At 39.8% G+C, this 25,745-nt stretch overlaps 1 protein-coding gene and 1 long non-coding RNA gene across 3 annotated transcripts in view; one reads left to right on the top strand and one right to left on the bottom strand.

Moving 5' to 3' along the window:
• The window catches only part of myo10l3 (myosin X, like 3), a 95,639-nt gene that overhangs the window by 52,216 nt on the left and 17,678 nt on the right, over positions 1–25,745 (bottom strand). Inside the window, exons 2-11 of one of the 2 annotated variants that reach the window (XM_061791868.1) lie at positions 24,069–24,167; positions 14,021–14,179; positions 11,483–11,670; positions 11,258–11,392; positions 9,759–9,883; positions 8,690–8,703; positions 8,492–8,576; positions 7,414–7,520; positions 6,133–6,262; positions 4,076–4,194 (exon numbers count right to left, since the gene is read on the bottom strand). In XM_061791868.1, the coding sequence (XP_061647852.1) occupies positions 4,076–4,194; positions 6,133–6,262; positions 7,414–7,520; positions 8,492–8,576; positions 8,690–8,703; positions 9,759–9,883; positions 11,258–11,392; positions 11,483–11,670; positions 14,021–14,179; positions 24,069–24,167 (1,161 nt within the window). Of the gene's footprint in view, positions 1–4,075; positions 4,195–6,132; positions 6,263–6,570; positions 6,619–7,413; positions 7,521–8,491; positions 8,577–8,689; positions 8,704–9,758; positions 9,884–11,257; positions 11,393–11,482; positions 11,671–14,020; positions 14,180–24,068; positions 24,168–25,745 lie in introns of those variants that run through there. The other variant, XM_061791866.1, reaches the window with a different exon arrangement.
• On the top strand, positions 28–8,481 carry LOC133486540 (uncharacterized). The gene is made up of 3 exons (XR_009791057.1): positions 28–377; positions 2,474–2,685; positions 7,432–8,481. It is a non-coding gene; the product is annotated as an uncharacterized LOC133486540 (long non-coding RNA).

Below are 25,745 nucleotides of genomic sequence, written 5' to 3'. Positions count from 1 at the left end.
TTGGAGGAGAAGAGTTCAGGAATTATGGTGTTGTCAACCACCAACAAAACTGCAGGGGGTCCAGCAGGGGTCCTGTGATGCTCTTAAGGTGGTCCAGCACGAGGCATTCAATTCTCATTCACTGCCATAGATGATTATATTTGTCAACTGGAATCCAAATATTTACTGCCACCGAAAAATATATTCAACAAGCACATTTTTCCAATGGGTAGGCGTGGAAGAGGGTCTCACCTAACTCGTCTGTGAAATTCAAGCTTCTACATAACTGTACTGACAAACAGATGCCAGCAGATGGGAGTGTTATATCACTTTGGATTTGAGATCAACACAGCTTTTGAGTATGGGGTGAATCTCGGCTGGTCACATCGATTATGAGGGTAAGAAATGCTAACACATTGGAAGACGGAGTCGAAGTTTAGGGACACTCAAACTGAGTATGTGTATGTATGGTATAAACAAAGTATGTGTCGCGATAGATAGTAGAAAGTGTGTGTCGTCATCGTGAAAAAAGATCATGTACTGAATGGCGAACGGGATGTAAAAAAGTCACTGAGGTTCAACTCAAGCCATGCGGTGAGTCAGCGACGCTCACGGGTAGTTTCTTAGGCCTGGTACCCACATAAGGATTTTTCAAATCTTAGATTTTATTTTAGCTGTGACAGGCCCTACACATTGCGATAAAAAACAGGCATTTAACAATTTTATTCATTATGTGTGTGGTGTGCTCTGATAATCTAAGCACAGAACACCACAAACAGATACTCTGTTCCGCCGCCAATCTCGAAATATCACGTGATCGCACAAAAATTAAGGCTGGCAGACACGTCTGGGTTTGCGCCAATCTTTACAGAGTGTTGCAGAAAGGAATTGGAGGGCGGAAGCGGTGTCGATAAATAAAAAGACTCATCTAGGAAACCCACTTTTATCCAAAAATCCACATTGGGTAAGACATGTTTGTTTTTATTTACAGCCGGTTCGTCTTTCCTCACTAAGGTCGCTTCTTTGATTGGCTACATTCCGTTTCACGTCACAATTCTCGGCGTCATGACTCAGGGAGACGTCTGCTTCCCCACACACATGGAGATTTTTGGTCGTTAAGATTGTCGGCCCCGACCCATTTCGGACCGTATTATCAAGACAAATCTCAAACCTCAGACCTAAGGATAAACATATAGGATAATATTATAAGACATGAGCTAGTCTGGCGTTTGACGTGTTGAGAAGGGACCAAACAGGAAGGGGCAAAAATAGCCGATTGTCTTTTTGTGTGTAACGGGCCTCAGTTGTATATTTGTAAATAAATGATTATTTTTCCATCAAATAAATCATCATTTTGCCCTTTGTTTTATAGTTTGAGGTGTCACAAAAGCAAAAGAATATAAGGGTCAAACTCAAACATACACACATTCAAAAGCAGCAAGTGTCTCACGAATGGTTTTACTCTATGTTGTGATGCATCTAATCTAACCTTAGAAGCAGTACTATGCACTGCAAATTCTGTAGACTGTTGTACAGTACCTGTATTTGATTTGTATGTGGTTGTTCATCTGTTAGTACGTACATTTTTTCTTGAGTTTTTATTACACAATACTTATTGTGATCTATTTTTTTTTATCTCACACTTGACAAATACCCCAAATAAAAAATAAATAAAACTAATACTGAAACTAATAACTAAACTAAAACCAAGCAAATTAAAACTTTAAAAAAACTAACAAATGTGCTCTAAAAAAAACTAATTAAAACTAACTGAATTTAAAAAAGTAAAGTCAAAACAAAATAAAAACTAACTATAACGGCAAATCCAAAACTATTGTAACCCTGGTCCACAGCTAATCAGAGGGCACAAACAAACAATCATACACACTCACATTCACACCTATGGACAATTTTAGAGTATTCAATTAAGATACAATGCAGGTTTTGAGAGTGTGGGAGGAAATTGGCGTATTGTACGTGGAGAAAACCCACGGAGGCACGGGGAGAACATGCAAACTACTCACAGGAAAGCCAGAGCCTGGATTTGAACCCATGACCTCAAAACTGTAAGGTGGATGTACAAACCAGTCCGGTACTGTGCCACCCATCATCAAAATGATCAAAACTAAAATCATTAACTATTTCACTATGTGTTTGGTGAATCGATATAATACTGTATATCACATTTCACTTATAACAGTTAAGAAACATTTCCTTTACAGTTAATGAAGGTTCTATGATTGCAAAAGTAGGTCCGTGGAAGACAATCTCATTTACATTATCTCCTACGGGAAAATGGATAATATAAATAAATGGGACGTCCACCAGCATCCTGCAATGGGTTGTTTTCAACGTTGAAGGTTCTGCTCTATGGTACATTACAATTATTCTAACCTGCTGAAAAAAAATTTGCCCTCATTAATCATAAAATGAAGCATGGATGTATAATGCCAGACATGCTGTGTGTGAATTATTACTGTGTCTGCCACCACAGGAGAAGTCTACAACTTGATTCCCCCCAATCATGAGCTTGATTGTGCTTTTGACTCAGATCACTATCGCCACGGCTTCATTGTGCCGGGAATTTGGTAGACAAAAAGCAGGAAATGGCCAGGAGTCACACAAGCCATGTGCAGGGAGGCACATACGTCGGAGAGAGCAAGAAAGAGCGAGCGACCGCGAGAGAGAGATATATGTGTCATCGAGGTAAGGGGGTAAGAAAAAAAACATGACAAGCTAGTCTCAGGCCCAACGCGAGTGAAGCAGCTGAACGCGACTGAACTGGAGAAAAAATAGTCCGCGACTCACACCTGGCGATTGATCCCTGAACAAATATCATCTCGATGTAATGGAAAAACTGCGACCCCTAGTGGGAAACAACGTTTTGAGCCACCACATACCTGTACAGTGGCGCCTTCTCATGCAAGTTTAATGGGTTACGTGACCATGTTCGTAACTCAAATAATTGCAACCTCATCTCTCAAATCTTCTTTTCCCATTGAAATGAAAGGAAATCCATTCCGGCCTCCCCCCAAAACAACAAAAATGTGTAATTTTTTTTAATGAGGGAAAGTAGCACTCTATAATATTGTTTATTGTAAAGAAAAGTAAACAATGTTCGCCACATTTTTTGCTTCAATTCAAGGGGCATTTTGCTGCTCCTTCTGGTGCGCGTGGCTTGGCCACCCGGGGGCAGTATAATATAAACACACAGATATACTGTACACAGAGCCAGTCTCAGCTCCTCAGTAAACCGTGGTAATATTAGTGGTTCTTTGAAAAGGACATGTGATCTTTGTACATGTGTTGCTCCATAGTTTGTATTCAAATATCCGTTGTTTAAATGGGTATAACACCGCGACACCAATGCTGTTCGTTAGCCCAACTATGAGGTTCTGTATCGTCTGTTAGCAATAAGCTAGCAGACTTAATAACAAACTTATGTGGTTGCTTTAAATACACAATGTGTAATTCTCTTTGTTGTATGTTTAGTTTGACAGTAAACTTCAACTGGGAGTGGCAATAAATAGCTTGAAGCCTGTTTTTTGAAGAATTGTTCACTAATTTGCTGAAGTGCTGCTTATTGTGAAGTGAGTTGAGTTGAGTTCACTGCCACCATACAGCACTTGTATCTCAAGTCTGTGCTTGCAAATCTAAGCAAAAAATCAGCCAAACAATGAATGGCTCGTATCTCAAAAAAGGTATTCGTAAGTCGGGTCAATCGCATCTCAAGATACCACTACAGTATATTGTATATACTGTATTGGTACGACTTGGTGGCGGCCGGCTGAATCTCGCTTCGTTCCTGGATATGTACATTTGTTGTGAGGGATGTTACAGCACTGTTCAACTACGAATCAAATTTCAAATCGCAGCAATACTAGATGCCGAGAGTCTGCCATTCGTGGAAACTAGTCGCAGATCCCTGCACACTGTGTGAAAGTTCAGTGTCGTTCGGCCGCGTCGCTCTGTGTTGGGCGGGCCTTAGACGTCAAGTCAAGACAGAAGCAATGTGGGACTGAATGACGGATCCCACTAAAGTTTGGGCAGAGAGGGGGGTATGTCGCTGTGGAGATTGGTCTGAAAGGGTTGTTACCTGCTCCACGGTGAGGGGGGAGCAGATCTCCTCTCCTCTGAGGATCATGGAGCGCTGGGTCAACACCTCAGACAGTTGGAAGGAATCCAAGCCAAGCAGCTCACTCACGTTACTGACAACTGAAAGCACACATGCATATGCAGTACATATATAAGTATTTAAATAGCACATACAGTGGTACCTTGACTTACAAGTTCAATTTATTCCTTGACGAAGTTTGTAACTTAATTTACTTGTATATCAAAATAATGTTGTTTTTTTGTTTTTTTAAATTGACCCATGCTTGAGTCCTGTGAATTATGCCCAGCAACAAGTGGCCCAGTGAAAGTTTATCTTGACCAGGGGAAATCTATTGATGTTATTATTAGCTGACACGTTTTATGATGATGAGTCTCTCTACCTGTCTAAGTAGTGGTTAACGTGGGTGTTTGGAAAAGAGGTAAGGCAGTGAAGAAAAGAGAATGGCACTCATGTTTCAGCCTGTTGAGGACTGTTTCTACCGTGTCAATCAAACTCAGAGGCAGGAAGCAGACAAATCCAAATTACTAGTATCAAGTTATGAAATAAAATTCCTAAACCCTCTAGGCTCTTTGCTGGCCATCTGTGTTCACCTTACTTTTTTTTCTTTTCTTTTTTTTTTATCCATTTTAGTTATCTTAAGTCAAGGGTATGGATGTTTGCCAGAATTTGTAATTTAACAACGTCACTTCTTAAATAAATTAATAATATATTGTTTACATGAAATTGTACCTTTTGGCTCTGCCGTAAACCACTTTTGGCTAACTGAAACACATGAAATCTACACTTTAAATTTTTGGGGGAGAACCTATCTAATATTAATTGAACATCTCTCTAATACTATTGATGAGCATCATGTAAAGGTGGTTTGTTTGTGTTGATTAATTAAACTACTGAATACAGTCAGGCGGCACGGTGGCCGACTGGTTAGAGCGTCAGCCTCACAGTTCTGAGGTGCGGGGTTCAATCCCTGTCGCCTCCTGTGTGGAGTTTGCATGTTCTCCCCGTGCCTGCGTGGGTTTTCTCCGGGCACTCCGGTTTCCTCCCACATCCCAAAAACATGCATTAATTGGAGACTCTAAATTGCCCGTAGGCATGACTGTGAGTGCGAATGGTTGTTTGTTTCTATGTGCCCTGCGATTGGCTGGCAACCAGTTCAGGGTGTACCCCGCCTCCTGCCCGATGACAGCTGGGATAGGCTCCAGCACGCCCGCGACCCTAGTGAGGAGAAGCGGCTCAGAAAATGGATGGATGGATGGATGAATACAGTCATTCAGGCAGCACGGTGGATGACTGGTGAGAGCGTCTGCCTCACAGTTCTGAGGACTGGGGTTCCCGTAGGTTTGAATGGTTGTTTGTTTATATGTGCCCTGCGATTGGCTGGCAACCAGTTCAGGGTGTACCCCGCCTCCTGCCCGAAGATAGCTGGGATAGGCTCCAGCACGCCCGCGACCCTAGTGAGGAGAAGCGGCTCAGAAAATGGATGGATGGATGGAATACGGTTATTCATGTGACATGGGTTCCTTATTGTCTACATGCGAGATGTATGGCGTTAATACTTTATGATCAGCACCATTTTAAGTGCTCTGCTGCCATCTTGTGGCATCTATATGCAAAACCCCTTTTGCAGGGGAGGCAGGTGGAGTGTCAATTATTCGCAGTTTCGCTATTTGCGCCAGGCTTAGTGGTACTTACTACGTGTGTATAAAAATGTTAGTTTTACAACCAGCGCATTTTATTTTGTAAACAAACTGGAATTTCAAGGGTAGAAAACCTAAAAATTAATGGCTATTTTCTACTAATAAGATTGTATGGTTGCTTGTTAAAAACCTTATGCAGTAAAATAAGCACCAAAAAAACCATTTGAAAAATGATTTGATTATATCTGTACGTGGCCAAATATGGCCACGAATAAGCTGAAAAGTGGTTGGTTAAAAAATATTGGAAAATTCTTTGAAAATGGGATGATGTCATTGTTGACTCGACGTGGATGAGTGAACTCATCTGGCACACGGTGAGTGCTACTCCTGCTCTCTTACCTCCTTTGGACATGATCTGAGCTCCGCCCGCGGTCATAAATTCAATGTTTCCCATCTGGAGGACGGCAGACAGCAACTTGAACACATCTCGGATCTCCTCCTCCCTGAAGTCCATCACTTGCAGCGCCGCCTGCATTACAACACATACATTAAATGCTACGATACAATCAAAAATTTACATTACAGTGTCCCCCCACATATTCTTGAGTGTCAGACACCTATTGAACACATTCATTGATTATTTTATTTACTTATCCGCCGTTATTCACTGAAAAACCCGCATAGTCCCCGTTTTGTGCACTTTATGAAATGCCCTGAGATCCTAAGAGATGGTGCCAACACCCTGTCAAATATAATAGTAGTGTTGATGGTATTGTGTGGCATCTCAGTGCCAAGGAACTATGCTGCAGTAAGAGGAGGAGCTTCAATTAGACAGACCTGGGTAGTAGCGAGATAGTGCTTTGGAATCATGTTGAGTCATGTAATGTTGTAGGACTATAATCCATCCATCCATCCATTTTCTGAGCCGCTTCTCCTCACTAGGGTCGCAGGTGTGCTGGAGCCCAACCCAGGCATCATCGGGCAGGAGGCGGGGTACACCCTGAACAATCGCAGGGCACATACAAACAAACAACCATTCGCACTCACATTCACACCTATGGGGAATTTAGAGTTGTGAATTAACCTACCATGCATGTTTTTGGGATGTGGGAGGAAACTGGAGTGCCTGGAGAAAACCCACGCAGGCACGGGGAGAACATGCAAACTCCACACAGGCGGGGCTGGGGATTGAACCCTGGTACTCAGAACTGTGAGGCAGACGCTCTAACCAGTTGTTCACCGTGCCACCAGGACTATCATTTTTATTATTATAATTATTAATATCATGATATCATAATATAATTCATAGAAATAAACCACTTTACATATACATTTTTAAAACTACAATTTATTTTATTACATAAGTATGTAATTAAAGTAAATATTCAAGTATTATTAATATGCATGAAATACTATTATATTATTAAAACAAAATATTTTACATACACAATTTTTTTTTTAAACTTTATCTGGCCCATTTGGCCGTTACAGAAAATAAAAAAAACAACTTGCCCCTCCACCACAAATGCCCATGTTACAACACAAAGTATTGTAGTGCCCCCTGGTGGTGATACATGACGCTCTCGCTCTCTCTCTCTCTCTCTCTCTCTCTCTCTCTCTCCCCCTCTCCCTCTCCCTCTCTCTCTCCTCCCCCTCCCTCCCTCCCGGTTGCTTACTGACCATGACGCTGTCAAAAAGCTGCTTGTCATCCAGGCTGCTGTCCTGCATGCAGCCTGACTGGCTCAAGTAGTGATAGGACTCAGGACCCTCAGACAGCAAATACATATCTGCAACAAAAGACCGATTGGAGTCTCGATGCTTTACAAGTAGAACACATCATTTGCTTGGTTTAATGACAGAGAAATACAGATGCATCTGAATATATTATAATGTGGTAGAAAAGCTAATTATTTCTACCTTGGTATCATGCATTTTTACAAAGTATGTTTTTGCTTCTACCCATATGATCAAACATGAAGTATTATCTGTATTTTGTTAGTTTTTTCAAGTAATTATTCTGAAGCACTTTATTTGAACGCATAATACTTTTTTATTTACTTGCTCTTATTGTGAAATTCACAGCCCTACTTTTATTTAGTAAATGAGAAAAAACACACAGTGGTGCTCATATGTTTGATTACCCAGGCAGAATTTGTAAGAGGTGTACAATTCTTTAAAGAAAACATGAAGGACCAGGCGAAACACATTTAATTTCATTTAAATGGGATTCAAATTAAACTGTCAAGCATTTCAGTAAAGCATTATCATTAAACAAAACATAACCATAAAGAAATTAATAATGGTTGTTGTTCAGTCATCAGTCGTATTTAAAAAAAAAAATAAATAATAATAATAATATTTCACTAATTCTGCCTGGGTATGTAAACCTATGAGCACAATATATATATATTGCATATATGCAGTCATATGTACCCCTGTCACATTGGAATGAAAGTGTAGGCTACACATTTTTAACCTCTAGAATGAAAGTGTACAACTTTTTCATAACCTCTAGATGGCGGCATACATTCATAGAATGAGAGTCTTTCATTTTCTCCTATGCCTATGTATAATGCAAACTATTGTCTTTTGACCATTTTTGGGGGGGGAAATGCATCTTATACACGAGAAAGTACGGTACACTACCTAATTTCCATTGAAAACAATTATTTTGATGGTTCCTGTTTTGAAGTCTTCCACTGTATTCTAATGTATTGGGCTGCGCCTGTATGTCCTTTTAAAGTGCAAAAGCTCCAACCTTTGTGGTCTTTGTCAGTCCCTGCGATCAGAGCGTAGAAAATGTGGTAGTTTCGTTCTCCAGGATTTTGACGCACCACTCGGTTCTTGAGAAGAGAGAGCACATTATGATGACATTATCTAATCAAATGTTCTCATCAGATATCTTATTTCTTGGATTCCTGGTAAATGCAGGAAGAGGATTTCAACACCGACCAACCTTTTCCAGCAAATCTGATAGGTGAAAGTCAAGGAGAATAACAAAAACATGCTTATTCTGAGTAAAATACAAAGACACTTCAGAATACCAACCCATTTAATTTGATCCAATACAATATTCATTTGTTAAATTCTTGAAAAATATATCTTGAATGCTCCAAAGTTGAAATGTGTTATTTATTGTTGTGTTTGTAATAGTTTTTAGAGCATTGAGCATAACTGATGTTATTCTGCCCCAAAAAATTTAATATTTATTGATCTCCTCACTTTTTTGTTCCTCTAAAAGTTCCACATTTCTCAAATCAAACCATTCCAATGTCTATTCTTTTCAGCCGATTCAGGATACATTAGGAACTATTTTTCACTATCAAAAAGTTACCTCACAATTTCACATTTCCAATGAAAACATCCCAATGAAATGAGGGATACATTTTCAAAATTTAACTCATCTCATCCATCTTATTTTTCTTATTCAAACTGTTTGAATTTGTGACAAATTGGAAGTTTTCTAAAAACCTTTCAATATTCCACATTTCACATGACAACATTCCCAAATTGTATTGACCTCCTCCTTCCGTATTTCTCAGATTCAAACCATTCCAACTACCTATATTAATTACCATTATATTATACTTCCCGGTTTTTAATTTTGCAATATTCTTTTCTGTACAATATTTTACCATTTCAATTAATTCTACACCAATTTAGTACAGCATAAAAATTTCAGCATTTACATGCCATTTATACAGAAATTTCATTTGTTTTTTAAATTTTGTTACATTACTGAGCTACATGAAATGGGCAAAAACATTTGTTACTTTTATGAACAGTGATATAGTGGATTCATCTTTACGTACTGTATCTCTGCACTCAGAACACGGGTCCGTTGTATTTATTTTTTTGATTTTGATGAAGTTATGGTATGTATACAGAATCATAAACAATTGGAGGCTGACTTGTGAGAAACATTGTGGACACATGACCACCCATTTCCAGTTGTCTTGGTCTTTTTCTCATTTTGAGTTTACATTAATCTTGTTCATGTCTAATATAATACTGTTGAAGGATACAATCAATGATGCAGCCTCCCTGGATGTTTCCATTCTGGGAGAAGTGAAGCTGTATGAACTTTCCGAAGCGACTGGAGTTGTTGTTGTACACCGTCTTTGCATTCCCGAACGCTTCCATGATGGGACTGATGGGACAAATCATCGCAAACATTACTTTACCAGTGGAAGATTCTGAATATTTTACAATAATATTCTTAAATATGTCACATTCTGGGCACTTTCTAGGTATACTTTTAGCAGAATACTGTGTACAAATATCTCCACATTTTAAAGGTGAGTATAAGCGGTACAGAAAATGGATAGATGGATCGTTGTTAGTGTATAAAGCAGGACTTAAAAAAATTAAAGGTTGGCTCTTTATAGGGAACCTAAATATACAAACCCCAATTCCTTTGACGTTTGCATAATCCTGACTGAAACAAATACAGCGGTACTTTGACTTAAGAGTGCCCCAACGAGCCGTCGCTTGGCTGGTTTTTCGCTTTGTGTTGCGAGCCAAAATTTGAGATACGAGCAAGCTTCGGATTCACCGTTGCTCAAGTGAAGTATGAAAAAATGGAGCAACTATGGTAGAGTGGTGCCTTGCGATAAGAGTTGAATTTGTTCCATTCTCAAATCATCTTTCCCTATTGAAATGAGTGTAAATGCCATTAATCTGTACTAGCCTACCAAAATGTTTTTAATGTTTTTAAAAAGAAAAAAAGCACACTATAATATTGTACTTCTTTAAAAATATATACAGTAGTGACATAAGGAAGTACAATGTAAAGAATTACACAATTTTTTATTTACATTTTTTTTTTGTGCTTCAATTCAATGGCCAATTCAATTCAATGCTCCTTTACGCCACCTGCGGGCAGTATAATACAGACATCAATATGCATGGAGATAAGTCTCAGCTCCTCAGCAATCTGCCGCAATATTTGTGAGCATTGTTCTATTGTCTGTCTACATGAGTAGAAATATCCGTTGCTTAAAGGGTTATAACACCGTGACCCTGATGCTATTCAAAAGCCCGTCTGCAGCGTTCTTTGGGGGTTTTTTTGCATCGTTTGTTAGCATTAAGCTTAACTGACTTTATTAAGGAAAAGTTACTGTATGTAGTTTAAATACACAGTGTAATTCTCTCTGTTTTATGTTCAGTTTGACAGTAAACTTCAGCAGCTTGAAGCCTTGTTTTTGAAGAATTGTTCATTCGGTGCCAAACTGCTTATTCTGTGAGTTGAGTTCACTGCCAAAACTTTGAAGTCGGGTCACTTGTACCTCAAGGCACTGTTTTTAAGATAGGAAAACATTTATATTAAAGCTTGAATACCTTTCCGTTAAGTTACCCTAAATTACAATTAACTCCCATTGAATGCTTCCAATTTGCAATATTTCGAAAATCCCCCAGTTTAACTTCCAGTGGAAATTCCCCAGTGTTTATGGAAAGTTGACATCCAATTTACATTTTTTACCCTAGTATTTCCCATTTCCATTTAATTCTAGTACATTTGTACCTGCTTTGGATGAGGGCCTGCTCCACCCTGGTGGTCCTCTCCGATGGCGGCGTACCTGCCGACTTCTGGCTCATCACTGAGAGGAACTTGAGCAGCAACTTGGTGCTCTCCGTCTTCCCGGCACCGCTCTCCCCGCTGACAAGATTCGGAGTCAGACACATTATCAACACTTAGCTCCCAGTCAAGTAGTTAATGAATAAGCAGCGCTGTTTTCTCTGTCTTTACCTAATGAGCACACATTGGCTGTCATGTCTCTTCCACAGGCAGCGGTAACACTCGTTGGCGACTGCGAATATATGAGGGGGGAGCTCCCCCATCTGGTGTTTGCTGTATAAATCCACTGAGGCACCGTCGTACAGGTCCGTGATCTGCTTGTAGGGATTTACAGCTGCCAGTATCGAACCTATGTTGGTCTAAGGATGGTGAATGAAGAGGCAATAAGGATGAAATAACAACTTACGGAAGGAAAAGAAGTACTTATTTTGTACACCTGCACAATCTAATCAGATCAAATGTAAGAGCTATATAAAAGCTTTTTAGACTGTTTCTATGTGCGCTGCGATTGGCTGGCGACCAGTTCAGGGTATACCCCGCCTCTCGCCCGAAGATAGCTTGGATAGGCTCCAGCATGCCCGCGACCCTAGTGAGGATAAGCGGTACAGAAAATGGTTGGATGGATGGAGTACAATTAAACAGACCATAATACAGTGAACCTCTGTTATATTGTGGCTCATAATTTAGTGTTCTCAAAAAGAACTGGTTTTCAAGTCCCATCCCTACCTGTGAGTATTGTTGTATACTCTGTTTGTATGTCTTGCTGCTCCATTTGTGTTAAAGTAGCAGTTCTTTGAAGGTTAATAATTACCGGTACTGTAACATCTCTGGTACATTCCTTTAGCTATGGCGTTTCCCATTAAAATTTAGCATTAAGCAAAATTACAGTATATGGTTTGGGTCAACATTTTGGTGTTTAAATATTCAATGTTTACTTCTGTTTCATTTATTATGTGTCAGTTTTACTCCACTTGGAGTGACAAATGAACAGTTTGAAGCATGCAAACCTTTTATTTGGAGAACTGTGAGAGTGAGAGAGTGAGAACAGGCGCTGAGGAATCCTTAAAAAAGGAATTTTAATAGGTTTGTGTGTACTTTAATGAGTTTAATTGTGTTTAAAGTGTGTGGGAGGGATAGAACTAAATTCTATATTGCAGATTTTTACCTATTGCTGGTGGGTCTGCAATGTATCCCCCGCAAAAAAACAGGGGTTCACTGTAATACACATATTGTTGAATTAATACATCTCTGACAGTAAGAATCAAAACTTCCTTCAAATAAGATTGTTTTATATATATAAATCTCTTTTATTGGATAATTTTAGATTATGTGCTGGTCATTGAAGGTAGATTCAATGGCCTAATTTGACTTCCTTCAAAAACTGGTAATAGATTTGGATCCAGCCCACTGTTCCCACTGGGGTTAAGCGCTTTAGGGAAAAGTGCCTCGTGAATTGTGTTTGTAGGTCATAATTCCAGGATAACACACACAAAATATACAGTTCTTGGATTGTTGTGTTAAAAGAGGTTTAAAAAGCTGGAAGTAGGGCTCAGAATACGGCTAACTATATTCGAAAGTCAAAGTCTTTTGTTGCTGTGCAGAAACTTAAACAGAGATCCATTAGTTCTGCCTTCAACTGCACTGCATTATTAATAGACACCAATAATAAAAGCATACATAAATAGAAACTGCTTAGGTGGATTCCCATTGTAAAATGGAAGTAACAATTCTTAGTTGAACAATCCCACGAAAGCAGCATGTCTCGCGCTACCCATACACATCGCTATTTCAGGAAATGTAGTATTCCGGTAATCTTTTAATCATGGTTACAAGAAAACAAAAGACTTGTGAATCTTCTTGCCTTTATGTTGATTGACCTAGAATTTGTTAGCCTTTTCATTTTCAACTTATTGTCACAATATCGATAAAAAATAACAATGTGCTTGCTAAAACGGGTGTTTTGTCTTTATGTCTGTGTAGATTCTCAGTCATCCAGGTCATGGTAACCCTCAAAGGCTGAATCAAGGCAACTGGACTCGTTCTTGTTTTCCGAAAATGTAAAAAAAAATGACTTAGGCAGTTATGCTATTAGGCTAACAGTTTACAACGTAAACTTTAATGCAGTATTTGTTCCATGAAATTCTATTAATTTATTGTCACTGTATCTATTCTCTTTAGTTTGAAGCATTTGTCTTGGCTGCACTGCTTCCTAGGTGTACGCGGATGTTAGCTTTTTTGTCCAGTTCCTTTAATCAATCAGAGTTCAAATTCTAGCTGGCTGATAATAACGTCAGCATTTTTCCATCCTCCAATTGGTTGGTCAAAGTAAAACAGTTCAACCAATTTCGACTGTCGATCTGCACACATGAATACCTCTAATAATCAGGATCTCTGGTGAGTTTGATGCATTTTATCTAAAAAAAATAAAATAAAAAGTTTTCAGGTTTTTTTATAAATGTTTTAAGATAAATATTGATTCTAAATTCCTCCAGATGATGTATCTCACACAGTTGTATGCTGTTATATTACGTTATATTGATGGTTTCTATAACTGCTACTTAATAATGGTGGTGGTATTAGGAGATGGATTGTCAGGCAAGACCCTTATTGAAGGCTCAGGTACCAAATACAGGGCACGCCACTGTGTCTAGACAACACCAGGGAAACCACAATGGAGCCTACTGTGCGTGTTCAAACAAGCTTCCTTACATAGATGTTGTCTCTCTGGTAGCGCAGAAAGAGGTTGTGCATGATGGCAGCTTCGTGGAGCTCTGCCAGTGTGGACATGTCCTCCACTCCATGGACGCAGCTGGGGTGCATTGGGTACGCCGTGTCCTTGCTTAGCTCTGCCTTCTGCAGGTGGATCACCTGGAAGCACACAGACACATAACCAGATTTAAAGATGGTGATCTGTGCACGTTGTCCATATTTATTAGAAAAATTTCAAAGCCACGTGTATGCAGTTCACCTCCTCGGGGTATGAGGAGGAGTATACAGCAGGAGTATTGGGCTAGACATGTTGACGCGCACCTAAAGTCTGCCACTATGACCACAGTATGAACTTTCAAGCTTTCACTTTCAAGCAAAGTAAAAGAACAACTGAGTCTAGGACAGGAATTGTTGTTATGAGAAAAGACACAGTTGTGTTCATATGTTTGATTACCTGGGGAGAATTCGTAAGATGGGTACAATTCTTTAAAGAAAACATGAAGGGCCAGGAGAAACACATTTAGTTTTATTTTAATGGGGTTTAAATTAAACTGTCAAGCATTTCAGAAAAGCCTTATCATCAAACAAAACATAACCATAAAGAAATGAATGATGGTTGTTGTTCAGTCAGTTTGCTTCTGGCACTGGTAAGTGTAATGAACAAGAACATAAGGTGGGGGCACGGGTTGAAGGCAAGCGTTGTGTTTTTCCCCCAATGCATTATCACCAGGTCCTCGAGCGTATTCAGTTGTATCCCAGCAGGGAGCAGTCGTCGAGGGTTTAGAAGACTGCAGAGTCATCACAAAAGTTCTTCCCCAGCCTCGCTTGGCCTAGCCTGGCCTCTGTTGCTTTCCCATAACACGGGCACCAATCAAAAATGGGAGGGATTGGAGCGGGATCAAGAAGAAGGTGACGCGCTCGTTTATCGCGCCTTTCATCTTGCTCTATTTCATCTTCTGCCAAGATGGACAAAAATGCCCGCACCTCCTCAGTCGACCACAGAACAAAAGCTGCTATAAGCCTGCCACACACTGTGTGACGTGGTCGAACGCGACTGGAACGGACCACTGTGTACAGTTGCCTACACCCCACGCACATGAGCGATTCACAAGTGGATGGCCGGCGAGCCTGTATAGGCGTTTGATGCTGTTGTTGTGTGATGAGCGCTCCCCTTGACTGACTGGGAGCATTTCATGCCGACACACTGCTTATACAGAGGAAAAGCGGAAGTGGCTGAGGACAACAAGCAGACGTAAAGGGGGAAGGGTGCGCATGAAGGAGGACGCTAAAGGCACGCCCCCAGTAGGTATATAGCGCCGGTCAAGCCAGCCTCCACCCGTAAAGTAGCAATCAAGCCAGCCGCCCCTAATTTTTTTTCATACTAGGCATTAATTAATAAGTCGCCAACTCGCGGCGAAAGCCACCTTCAAAATAAAAGCTTCCCAATAATACGGACGCCAATGCTCTTCGGTTAAGGAATGCAACCAGCAAGGTTAATTTGAATCTTGAGATGCATTAAAACATTTAGTTTATTAGTTTTTGGAGACTTTTATTTTGAACTACAATATCAGATCTTCATCAAACCTCTTTTAGTAGAGTCCTTGGTGGTATGTCACCCAGATCTGGACTTGTCTTGCGATACCAATGGGATTATGTTGGGGTGGCTTTGAATCAGTCGGTAGAACAGGTTCGAATCCCTACAACTGTCCACATGTCGAAGTGTCCTTGGGCAAGACACTGAATCCTAATTTGCTCCCAGTGGGGCTGGCAGCGTCTCGCATGCCAGCAGTTGCCCATTTGTTTATGAATGTGTGTGTGAATGTGAGGCTTTGTAAAGCGCTTTGGGCACGGTGATGATGTAGATAAAGTGCTATATAAGTGCAGTCCATTTACCATTGATTTTTCCTATGATATCAAATAAATTACATTTTTTAATGTATCTTAAGATTCAAATTAACTTTGCTGGTTGCATTCCTTAACCGAAGAGCACTGACGTCCGTATTATTGGGAAGCTTTAATTTTGAAGGTGGCTTTCGCCGCGAGTTGGCGACCTATTACCGTAATGCCTAGTATGAACAAAATTAGGGGCGGCTGGCTAGACTGCTACTTTACGAGTGGAGGTTGGCTTGACCGCAGTCGAAGACGGCACCTACGAAGAGACACGCTTATGAAGCACAGTTTAAACTGCAAGCTATCAGTTACGCGGAGGAACATGAGCTTCGCCAAGTGAAGAAGACGAAGCTGAGAAAAAACAAAAACAAAACGCGGAAACAAGGCGAGGTGGCCCGAGTTGCAAGACCAACTCAAGCAATGGATTAATGAACTCCAACCGCTGGACATCGGTGTAAACGGGGCGTTCAAAGTTGCGAGTGGCGTGGGAGCGATGGATGACAGATGGCGAACACAGCTTTACTAAGACTAGGAGGCATCGCCAGGCGAGTTACGCCACAATTTGTGAATGGATTATGGATGCTTGGGCTAACGTGTCTGCTTGCACTGTTGTTCGAGCTTTCGTAAAAGCCGGCATCATTTCACACGATTGCACTATGTCAGACTACTGCAATACAATCTTGTATTCCGATACCACCACATCCCATCTTTTACGATCACTGGGCTTTATCTTGTCAAATCAAACGGGACCTTATACACTCGTTACCATGGCGACGACACCGAGACGCGTGTATTATAAAAACTAAATGGGGAAAAATGTGTGCTGGTGGTCACTGGTGCTCTGGACATTACGTTCACTTAAGGCTTGCTTGAGGTATGTTCACATACTTTTAATACGATACTACGCGCAAGGAGGCAACAAAACCTTACGTAGCCTAGCAAGCTAGTGCTAGCACTAACGGTTGTGCGGAAACAAGCTGACGTTCTGTTGAATCATGCTCTAAAGTTTCGGTGTGTGTGAAGTAATTTAATTACAATAAAGTAATTCAACTACAGTAAGTTAGCTCCCATTATTTCTGTCATGTTGTAATCTTGGTTTGACCTGACTAGACCAGTGATTTCCAACCTTTATGGAGCGAAGGCACATTTTACACAATCACACACATTTACAATTGGAAAAATCTCACGAAACACCAACAAACAAAAATGTCACAAAAAGTAGATACACAGTAATTACTGTATATACTGTACTTCCTGCTATCGAATAGAAGATTTATTTGTTCTGTCTGTCACTATGCCTCACTGGCATAAATAGAGGAACAAAGATACATTATTTCTTGTAAATGAATAATTTTTGGAGCAGTTAAGTAAAATTTGATAATTTCCACACACCTGAAGATTGCTCATGGCAGACTAGTGTGCCTTGGCAGACTGGTTGGGAATCACTGGACTAGAGAAGTATAGTACTCAGTATACAGTACATACAGTATATACAGTAAATGAAAAAGTCATTTAAATAGACACATTGCTCCATCTTGTGATTGGATCGGTGATCGGTTAGCGATTTTTTAAACTCGCCATTCGGTGATCAGCCCCAAAAATCCTGATCGTGTAAAGCTTATAGCAATGTGGTCCTCTGTGAGATTTAAGGTTTTGAGTACAATGACCTTCGGGGAGAAAAGCAGCACGTGTGATGATGTCATCCACCCTGCATATTTACAGGCAGATGAGAGTAAATATCTAACCCTTTTTTTCCTCTTCCTAAACTGACAAATCAATCTAAGAGCTTGAACCACATGAGTCATATCGCATTCAATGAGATCAGTTACTTTGTGTGACTGATGCTATTATCAGTGCCTGGAAAACTGACTCTTAATGGAGGAACATCAGCCACCTCCTTCCAGTTCACTTTGTGTTAACTTTGTGTCCAGCAGGCAATGAAATGCACATTCTTTACATTGTTATATTTTGCACGGGGGAGCAAAAAAATATCAAAAATAAATCCCGGATAACAAACAACTGAGAGGATATTATCAGGTTTCACTGTCAAAACAAATTATGGTATAAAAAAAAAAAAAAAAAAAAAAAAAAAATCAACTGAGGAATGTCTGATCGCATCTGTTTACAGATACTCCATATACACTATCATTTTTACTTTAATTTCAAGTGACCTTTCTTGTGGATCCCCAGTAAACAATGTCGTGTTCAGATTTCACAGCGTAGGCTTTGGGGAGCCTCGGGGAGTTTTTCCACACCTAAAGCATCTGAAAGTGTTGCAGAAAACTGAGCGGGAGTTTCACCGTCCTCCATTTCATTTTAACTGCTTTGATCCTGGGTCATTCTCAGATGATAATTTACTGCGTTCAGAGCCTCAGTAGACCCTCTCAGATTATTAGCACTGTTTGACACCAGGTTGTAGCCTCAGTAGTGTTGACAAGATGAGTGACGTACAAAAAAAAGAAAAAGAGGATTCAAGCTGTTGAATGCCACTCCTAGTTGACGTTTACTGTCAAACTAGGAGAATTACACGTTGTATATTTAAAACATCTACATAGCTTAGCATGTGCATGAACACATTAAGACATTCAATATAATACAGTCATTTATTTTTTATCCTCTGCAAGGAGCTTGAGATGTATATCGTGTACAGACGCCCATGTACAGTATATGCGTCTGTCTTATGCTGCCCCCAGATGGTCAAGGTGGGCAGAAGCACAATGGCCATTCAATTGCTACAAAGTGTGACATTTTAAAAAAAAATCTTATCAGTTCTATTTAATTGACATTTTAAATGTCAAGTACAATACTACAGAGCAGGGATGGGAAAATGGTGGCCCACACTCTTGAGTGGTCCCTCAATTAATTTTGGAACATTATAACAATGCTTCCTACCACCATATATCAGTTTTAAGTTGTAGTTACATAGTTTATCACCAGATGGCAATCATCACTTAGTAGCGCTTACCCAGGTTCTTCTCCATTTGAGAAGAAGACGCTGTCAACCATGATTGATTTTGTAAGTTTGTGGTGCCTCCTGGTAGAGGTGATGGAATATTGTGGCCCCCTCCATTATTTAAGGTGCCTATCCCTGTTTGAGAGTGCTTTTCCTAATTTAAAACACATTACAATCATTTTTGTTGAGTTTTTTTGGGGAGGTTGCAACGGTTTTATGGCATTCGAATTAATTTCAATGGGGAACGGTGATTTAAGTTACGAGCAAGGTCACGGACCAAATGAAACTAGTATCTCAAGACAACACTGTACTGTATACAGTATGCCTTTTGTGTACTGTGCATAGAAAAAGTCTTGCATAGATCGTACTTAGCTCATGAAAAATTTAAGCAAAAACAAAAGCGGTGTATATCTTTTTTGTGAGGCAAAACTGTAAACTAGTTGACAACTGTGTAGTACTAGGACTACGAGTGAAAATTCTACTAGTTAAAATCGAATGCTTCACCAATGCGTCACAGTACATTTACTACGTAGAAGTCAACTAGTACACTGTTTTGCCTGACTAGTAACATACAGTTGTCCTACTAGTATGCCAAAGTTGTCTGACTCGTGCGATGAAATGTCATACAGTAGTGGAAAGCAGTAAGGGAAAAACATTTCTGGTAAGACACATTCTAGTTGTGCACTGAATTATCTTACAAGTGAGGACAAGTGCATAATAGCAACTGGACTTTAAGGTGAATATCAAGGATGTGGAATAAATGTTACAATGGCTTTCCATAAAAATAAAAAACCTCTCCTTCTGTTTGCTGCTCAGTGAAACCACACCCTGCTTCTGCTGCTTTGTTCAGGCAGCTCTACTGAATATTCAAGAAAGAGGTGGGGTCACGCTCACTGGATGGTATGATGGACTCAAGCCATGGAAACAAAATCATGGCTTCTTGTGGGAGATTTTTGAGAGATGGGTGTATTGTGACAGTTTAAGTGTTAAAATGGTAAAAAGATGTTTCAAGCTACACAAAAGCTTTATTTTTTCTAATAAATAAAAAAAATTACTGACAAATCCACCTGACATACAGTAAATGATCGATCCAACGCAGATGCTTGCAATAATGTTTGTGTGAGCGAGCATTCCTATCTCACATAATGGCTCCATTGACCAATAAATATGAAGGGCTATCAAGTGACCTATTTTAAACCTCTGAATGAGACTGAATGTCTGCACTACAACACTTGGGAAAAGCTCATTTGTCACACTTCGAGAAGTAAAGGAAAAACTACAGTATATACAGAATAGAGCAGACAGATCATATGGAAATCTTGGATCTCATTGGACCGAGAAGAACTGTCAGTGTAATTTCATCTTGTTTTTAGAGACTTTTTCTGTGCACAACTTGGCAAGGAAGTAATTTCACTTTTGGAACATACAAACGCACTGTTACGCCTTTCTGTGAAGAGACTCGCCTCCCAAACAGTACTCTCCCTCTGCATGTGTCAATATGTTATCAGAATTGGACAGTTTAGTTTTTTTGTTTGTTTTGTTTTGTTTAGTTTTTTATAAAATCCTTGGTTAACTTCTTGACAGTTAAGAATGTTAAAACGTTATTCATAACCTTTTCTGCACAGTTAGTAAAAAGGAAATCGGTATATACACAATGGACAAAAATAGCTCATCTACGGTTAGGCAAAACTTTAGTAGGACATTAATGATAATAATAATAATAATAATAATAATATTACAGTGGAGCCTTGAGACACAAGTTTAATTTCTACCATGACTACACTCGTAACTCAAAACTCAACTCAAATTGTCTTTCCCAATTGAAAGGAATGGAAATACAGTTAATCCATTCCATCTCCCCTAAAAAAAGTTTTTTTTGTTTTTTTAAACCATGCTTTTTCTCAAGAAAAAAATGCACTCAAACAGTATTGTACTGTATAAAAACACACAGTAATAAGATTTGTTCTCCACATTAACGGCAAACAGAGAATGCGAGCACAAAACACGACTGTACCTAATGTTTTGGCCTTCATTGTTCTTCTCTCAGGTCTATTAATAAAATTAATCATCATCATAACTTTGATTGCATTAAGCATTAATCGTACTCGAGTAAAAAAAAAATCACTGTTGGTGGCTTCCCTATTTTGGCATTTTAACGCCAATTAAGCTGGAAATTGTGCACATTTTTGGTGAGGTGAGTGTGTTCCATGCAAAAATCAATGTTTCAGTATACAACCCCCCCCCCCCCACACACACACACACACACACACACAAAGTCAAATATCATATTACAACACTACTCATGGTATCAAAAATAAATTATGAAATTCACTGTTGGTTAATGTCAGGTAACAGGGCCACTTCCTGTGTCTCTTTGTGTGCGCCCCTCTCAAAATAACAGACACCCTGTTAATCCAGCTGGTGCCATCTGCCCAAATAAAAGACACACACACACACACGAACGCACGCACGCACACACACACACAATACCTCTTAGCTTTTTGTGTACTCTCACCTCATCCCTCTCATTCAGGTCTAAGACAATGACAAATGCTGATGTGACTGTTAATGTGACAGCAGCCAAGTCAGCCTGTTAAAGCCCAGACACACTCCCCTCAGGAAGCTGCAAGGTGAGCACTTAGGCACGGAGCAGCATCGCTGACCTAACTGGTAATGGTATATCACCACCCTGAGGGAGGGGGGGGGGGAGGGGGACAAACACCGCCAGGATACATTTACCAAAACAAGTTCTGACTGACATGGCACCTGCATGTAAAAATAGCAGAGCCCAAAACAGAACCGCTGACAGACATACAGTATGTAATAAGCTAAAATGAGTGGTTTAAAGTTGAAGCCTGCTATCACATTCCTGCTGTTTTACTTGATACATTTTACCAAAGCCACAATTAAAACGCATCATTAAAAAGTAGGCATACCCTAGCTGCGATTTAAATTGACATAAGTGTATTCCATAGCCATACAGTTTTAAACTAATACAAATAGCAAAACAAAAACAAAAAATTACCCATCCATCCATTTTCTATACTGTATACCGTACACTTGATTTTCCTATGAAAGTGTCAAACGAGGCTTCAAACGAGCAAAGTTGAGCCCGTTTTGTTAGAAAAATATCTGCCTTTGCACTTATAAAACATATTCTACATTAATTATAACTATAAAATCTTCTTTTACTGTGAGGATAAGAAAGCATACCTTGTTCCTCACTCTCTTTGATACTACATTATCACTTTTCTATAAGACAAAGCAAGATGTACAGTATGTGGTTTGGGGGGTGGCACCAGTTACATGAGACAGATGATAACTGCCTGTTCATGTGTGTATATCTGAGAAATAGGAGAAATAGAAACACTTCTTAGAAAGCAGCCATCAGGTTGTATTTCAACTCTTTCCTTGTAAGCACATTTTTAACAAATTGTATCTCTCATTATTCTCAACGTGCTTGTCCTGTCACCTGTCTACTAAAGGCTTAATATTTTATGCCTTACATTTGTTTGATTGATTGATAGATAGATACTGTACATGGGCAGCACAGTGGAATTGTGGTTGGCAAGTCTGCCTCACAGCGCTAAAGTTTCTCAATTGTCCTTAAGTGTAAGTATGTGCCCTGCGACTGGCTGGTGCCCATTCCACGGTGTAGGATCATTCAGCTTGGCTTTCCCTCAGCTGGGATAGGCTACAGCTCACCCGCAACTATAGAAAATGCTTGGATGGATGGATGGACGAATGGATGATTAATACAGATCCTTTGACCAACCAAACACTTTCATCATACTTTGTTTTGGCTGCTTTAATACATTCAAGAACAATCTCCTGGTTATTCTCATCTACGCTCCTCCATTTTGTTCCAAAACTAAATATTGTATTTGTAATCTGCTGCTAAAACTGATGTGGAAATGAGGCTCAATGTCTTGATCCTGTGGACAGAAATTGTCTTTGTTACCCGCAGAGTTACTTCCTACGTCACTGCCCAAAAACCTGTAGGTCACTAGACAACAAAGACTAGATGAGAGCGAGAACACACACGAACACTTTTTTTAACCCTATTTTCAAAGCTATTTTTCACGTTCATCATCGCCACACTCTCTCCATTTCCAACTCCGTGTAGCAGGATTTCCTCCAGACACACTGACGTCCATGCAACGGCAAACAGAAAAGGTCGTTCTCCACAGATTTACAAAAAGTGTTGATCCCACAGCAGCTGTGTATGAAAAACGTGTGTGACCTTCCTACATGCACCCCCCCCCCCCCCCCCCCCCCCCCACGCCTCCCACCTCCTTCTAAATGCATGTTAACAAATGCGGGTTTTAGCTAATGTTTATTGTGAAATTTGAGGAAGGGATATCATTAATTTTGTCCATAGACTAATATAGTTAAATAGGTAAACACAAAACTCTAATTGAAATGTTGGGTTATCTTTTCAATGCAGTACAAAGCTATATATGTATTTATGGTGTATCTTCTTACACAGTTATATTCAGGCTATAAGTGCATTGGCATCCACCTGTTCCTGTCGACTGCCAAAATAAGATGTATGTTAGACACTGGGTTCCAATAAATAGTCATACATTCTGGCTGTCGGTTTGACATAAAATGCACAAGATACTGAAACATATAAACAGCTATCTACAGTGAGCCCATGCTATATCGCGGTTCATTGTTCACACCCTCGCTATATTGTAGATTTTAAAGCCATCGCTGTTTGGTCCGCGACCCGACCTCGGATAAGCGGTAGAAAATGAATGAATGGATGGATGGTGTTTAAAGCATGTGTCATGGGCAAAACTATATATAAAAAAAGTCTCTTTATATTGCGGATTTTCTGGAATGTATCTGTGATAAACGGGTTCACTGTAAAACTATAACTATAAAATTGTATAAAGGACATACCTGTTAGAGGAATGTTGGGTTTCTTCAAATTTCAAAACATTTTTGACCCAAGAACACATACCATTTTTGACATTTTTTTTATTGTAAAAGGGCAATCACACTCAACAATTTACATTTTCATACATAATCTGAAGATATTTTGATTAAAAAAAATTCTCCATTTCAGCAATATGTTCCCTTCCGTTTGATAGATTATGATATCATTCAACGTGATAATTTAGCAACAAAGCATTTGCCAACATGCAGATGGATGAAAACATTGACTGTTCCAAAGACTAAAGAGGAGTGGCCTCTTACCTTTCCATAGTCAGTGGTGAAGACCAGGGAAGTGTCATCACAGGAGCTCACAGTGGAGGGGAGGAGATGTTCTTTATGTCTCAGCCACACACGGGAGCCCTGCAACACCATTATTGTATGAGCATCTTAAATCAAGGCTCATTGCAATAACACTGGCTGAGAATTAAATTTCCTTTTTGTAAAATAGAGAAAGGTTGTCTACGTCAACAACAGACATGTCTTGGCCGATGCATTCAAGTTTGGTGCAGATAGCCAACAATGAGTAATTGATTTTCCACTATCGCAGGTACAGTCCACTTTCATTGGAGCCCCGCTTGGCTCCAATGAAAGTGGACTAACTCATAGTGGCAGGCTATATTAAATTAGCTAACACTGATACGTTACCTCGCCCGAAGATAGCTGGGATAGGCTCCAGCACGCCCGCAACCCTAGTGAGGATAAGCGGAACGGAAGATGAATGAATGAATGAATGAATGAAACGTTACCTTTTGTTGGCAATCATAGACATGCTGTTGTAGTACATAATGAACTGTGTGAAATGTTCCCGAGCTTTGGTAATTCGACGCACTCTTTCCTTCTGGCTTGCCCCCATCACGACAACTTATGTCTATACTGAGTAGTGTGTGAGTGCAGTAACATTAGTCTCTGTGGAAAAACACTGCTAAGTTTCGAGGCATAGATTTTGCTTCAACATTTTGGGTAATCAAATTGTTTCAGTTTTTCGATTTATCGTTTCAGCCCTACTTGGCAGCACCCTTGTAAATTTCTAACAACATTCCACATTAGCGGGAAAAAAATGCATTCCAGAACATGGTTCCAGATCTGATTCTAGTTCTAGCCAGTGATATATAAACTACACTAGTGTGTAGTTTATGTATCAGTGTTAGGTTCCTGGACCTCTTAGACATATGAATTAACAATGCGAAGCCCAAACGCAATAACAGGAATCACGAAGTATGAATGTCATTTCCTCAGAGCAAAGGAAGATGCATTTATAGACCTGGCAAGCATCATACAGTGATTACAAGACAATGCTTATGAGATGACTCCATTGGTATTTGTCAGCGTCACAAACAAATGTGCATTTCAGCCTAACACATTGGAACTCAGTGGAAGAATTCAGGGTGATTGCTTCATCATCATTGCTCTAAACCCACATTTTGAGCCATTCAATACTGTCAATAAGCCCAAAGTGGCCCAGGAAACACGGAACAAAAGGGAATTGTGTCCAGCAGAGCATAAAATTGAACAGATCGATATGCATGGATTCAACTTAGAAACCTAATACAAGACAAGGTCACCACTTTTAGACATCAATCCTCATTAACTATTTAAGCAGCAGCAGCCACGTGTGCACAACTCTAATCCACGGGGCAAAACATATTACATCAGGCTTTTTAAAACACAACCTAAGAGTAATTAGTTACATACTATAAATGTACTCTACAGAAGTAGTTGGTCTCTATGGCTTAGTGATGCTGAGAAAATATATCCCCTCCAAAGCTACTTCCATCACAATTCTTCTCCCTAATGATGCACATCTAAAAAGGGCTCTCTCAAACCACCAGGAACAACAGTTTGCCGGGTTGTGTAAATTAGGAAGAGGAGTCTGAGCAGGAAGGAACGAAAGAGGAAGGGTGCACATATGTGATAATGTCTCATTCCCCATTGTGTGTG

This window comes from Phyllopteryx taeniolatus, chromosome 12 (assembly GCF_024500385.1).
Source record: "Phyllopteryx taeniolatus isolate TA_2022b chromosome 12, UOR_Ptae_1.2, whole genome shotgun sequence".
NCBI lineage: Eukaryota > Metazoa > Chordata > Actinopteri > Syngnathiformes > Syngnathidae > Phyllopteryx > Phyllopteryx taeniolatus.
Note: the sequence above shows the minus strand (reverse complement) of the source record. Positions and strands in the feature narration are given on the sequence as shown.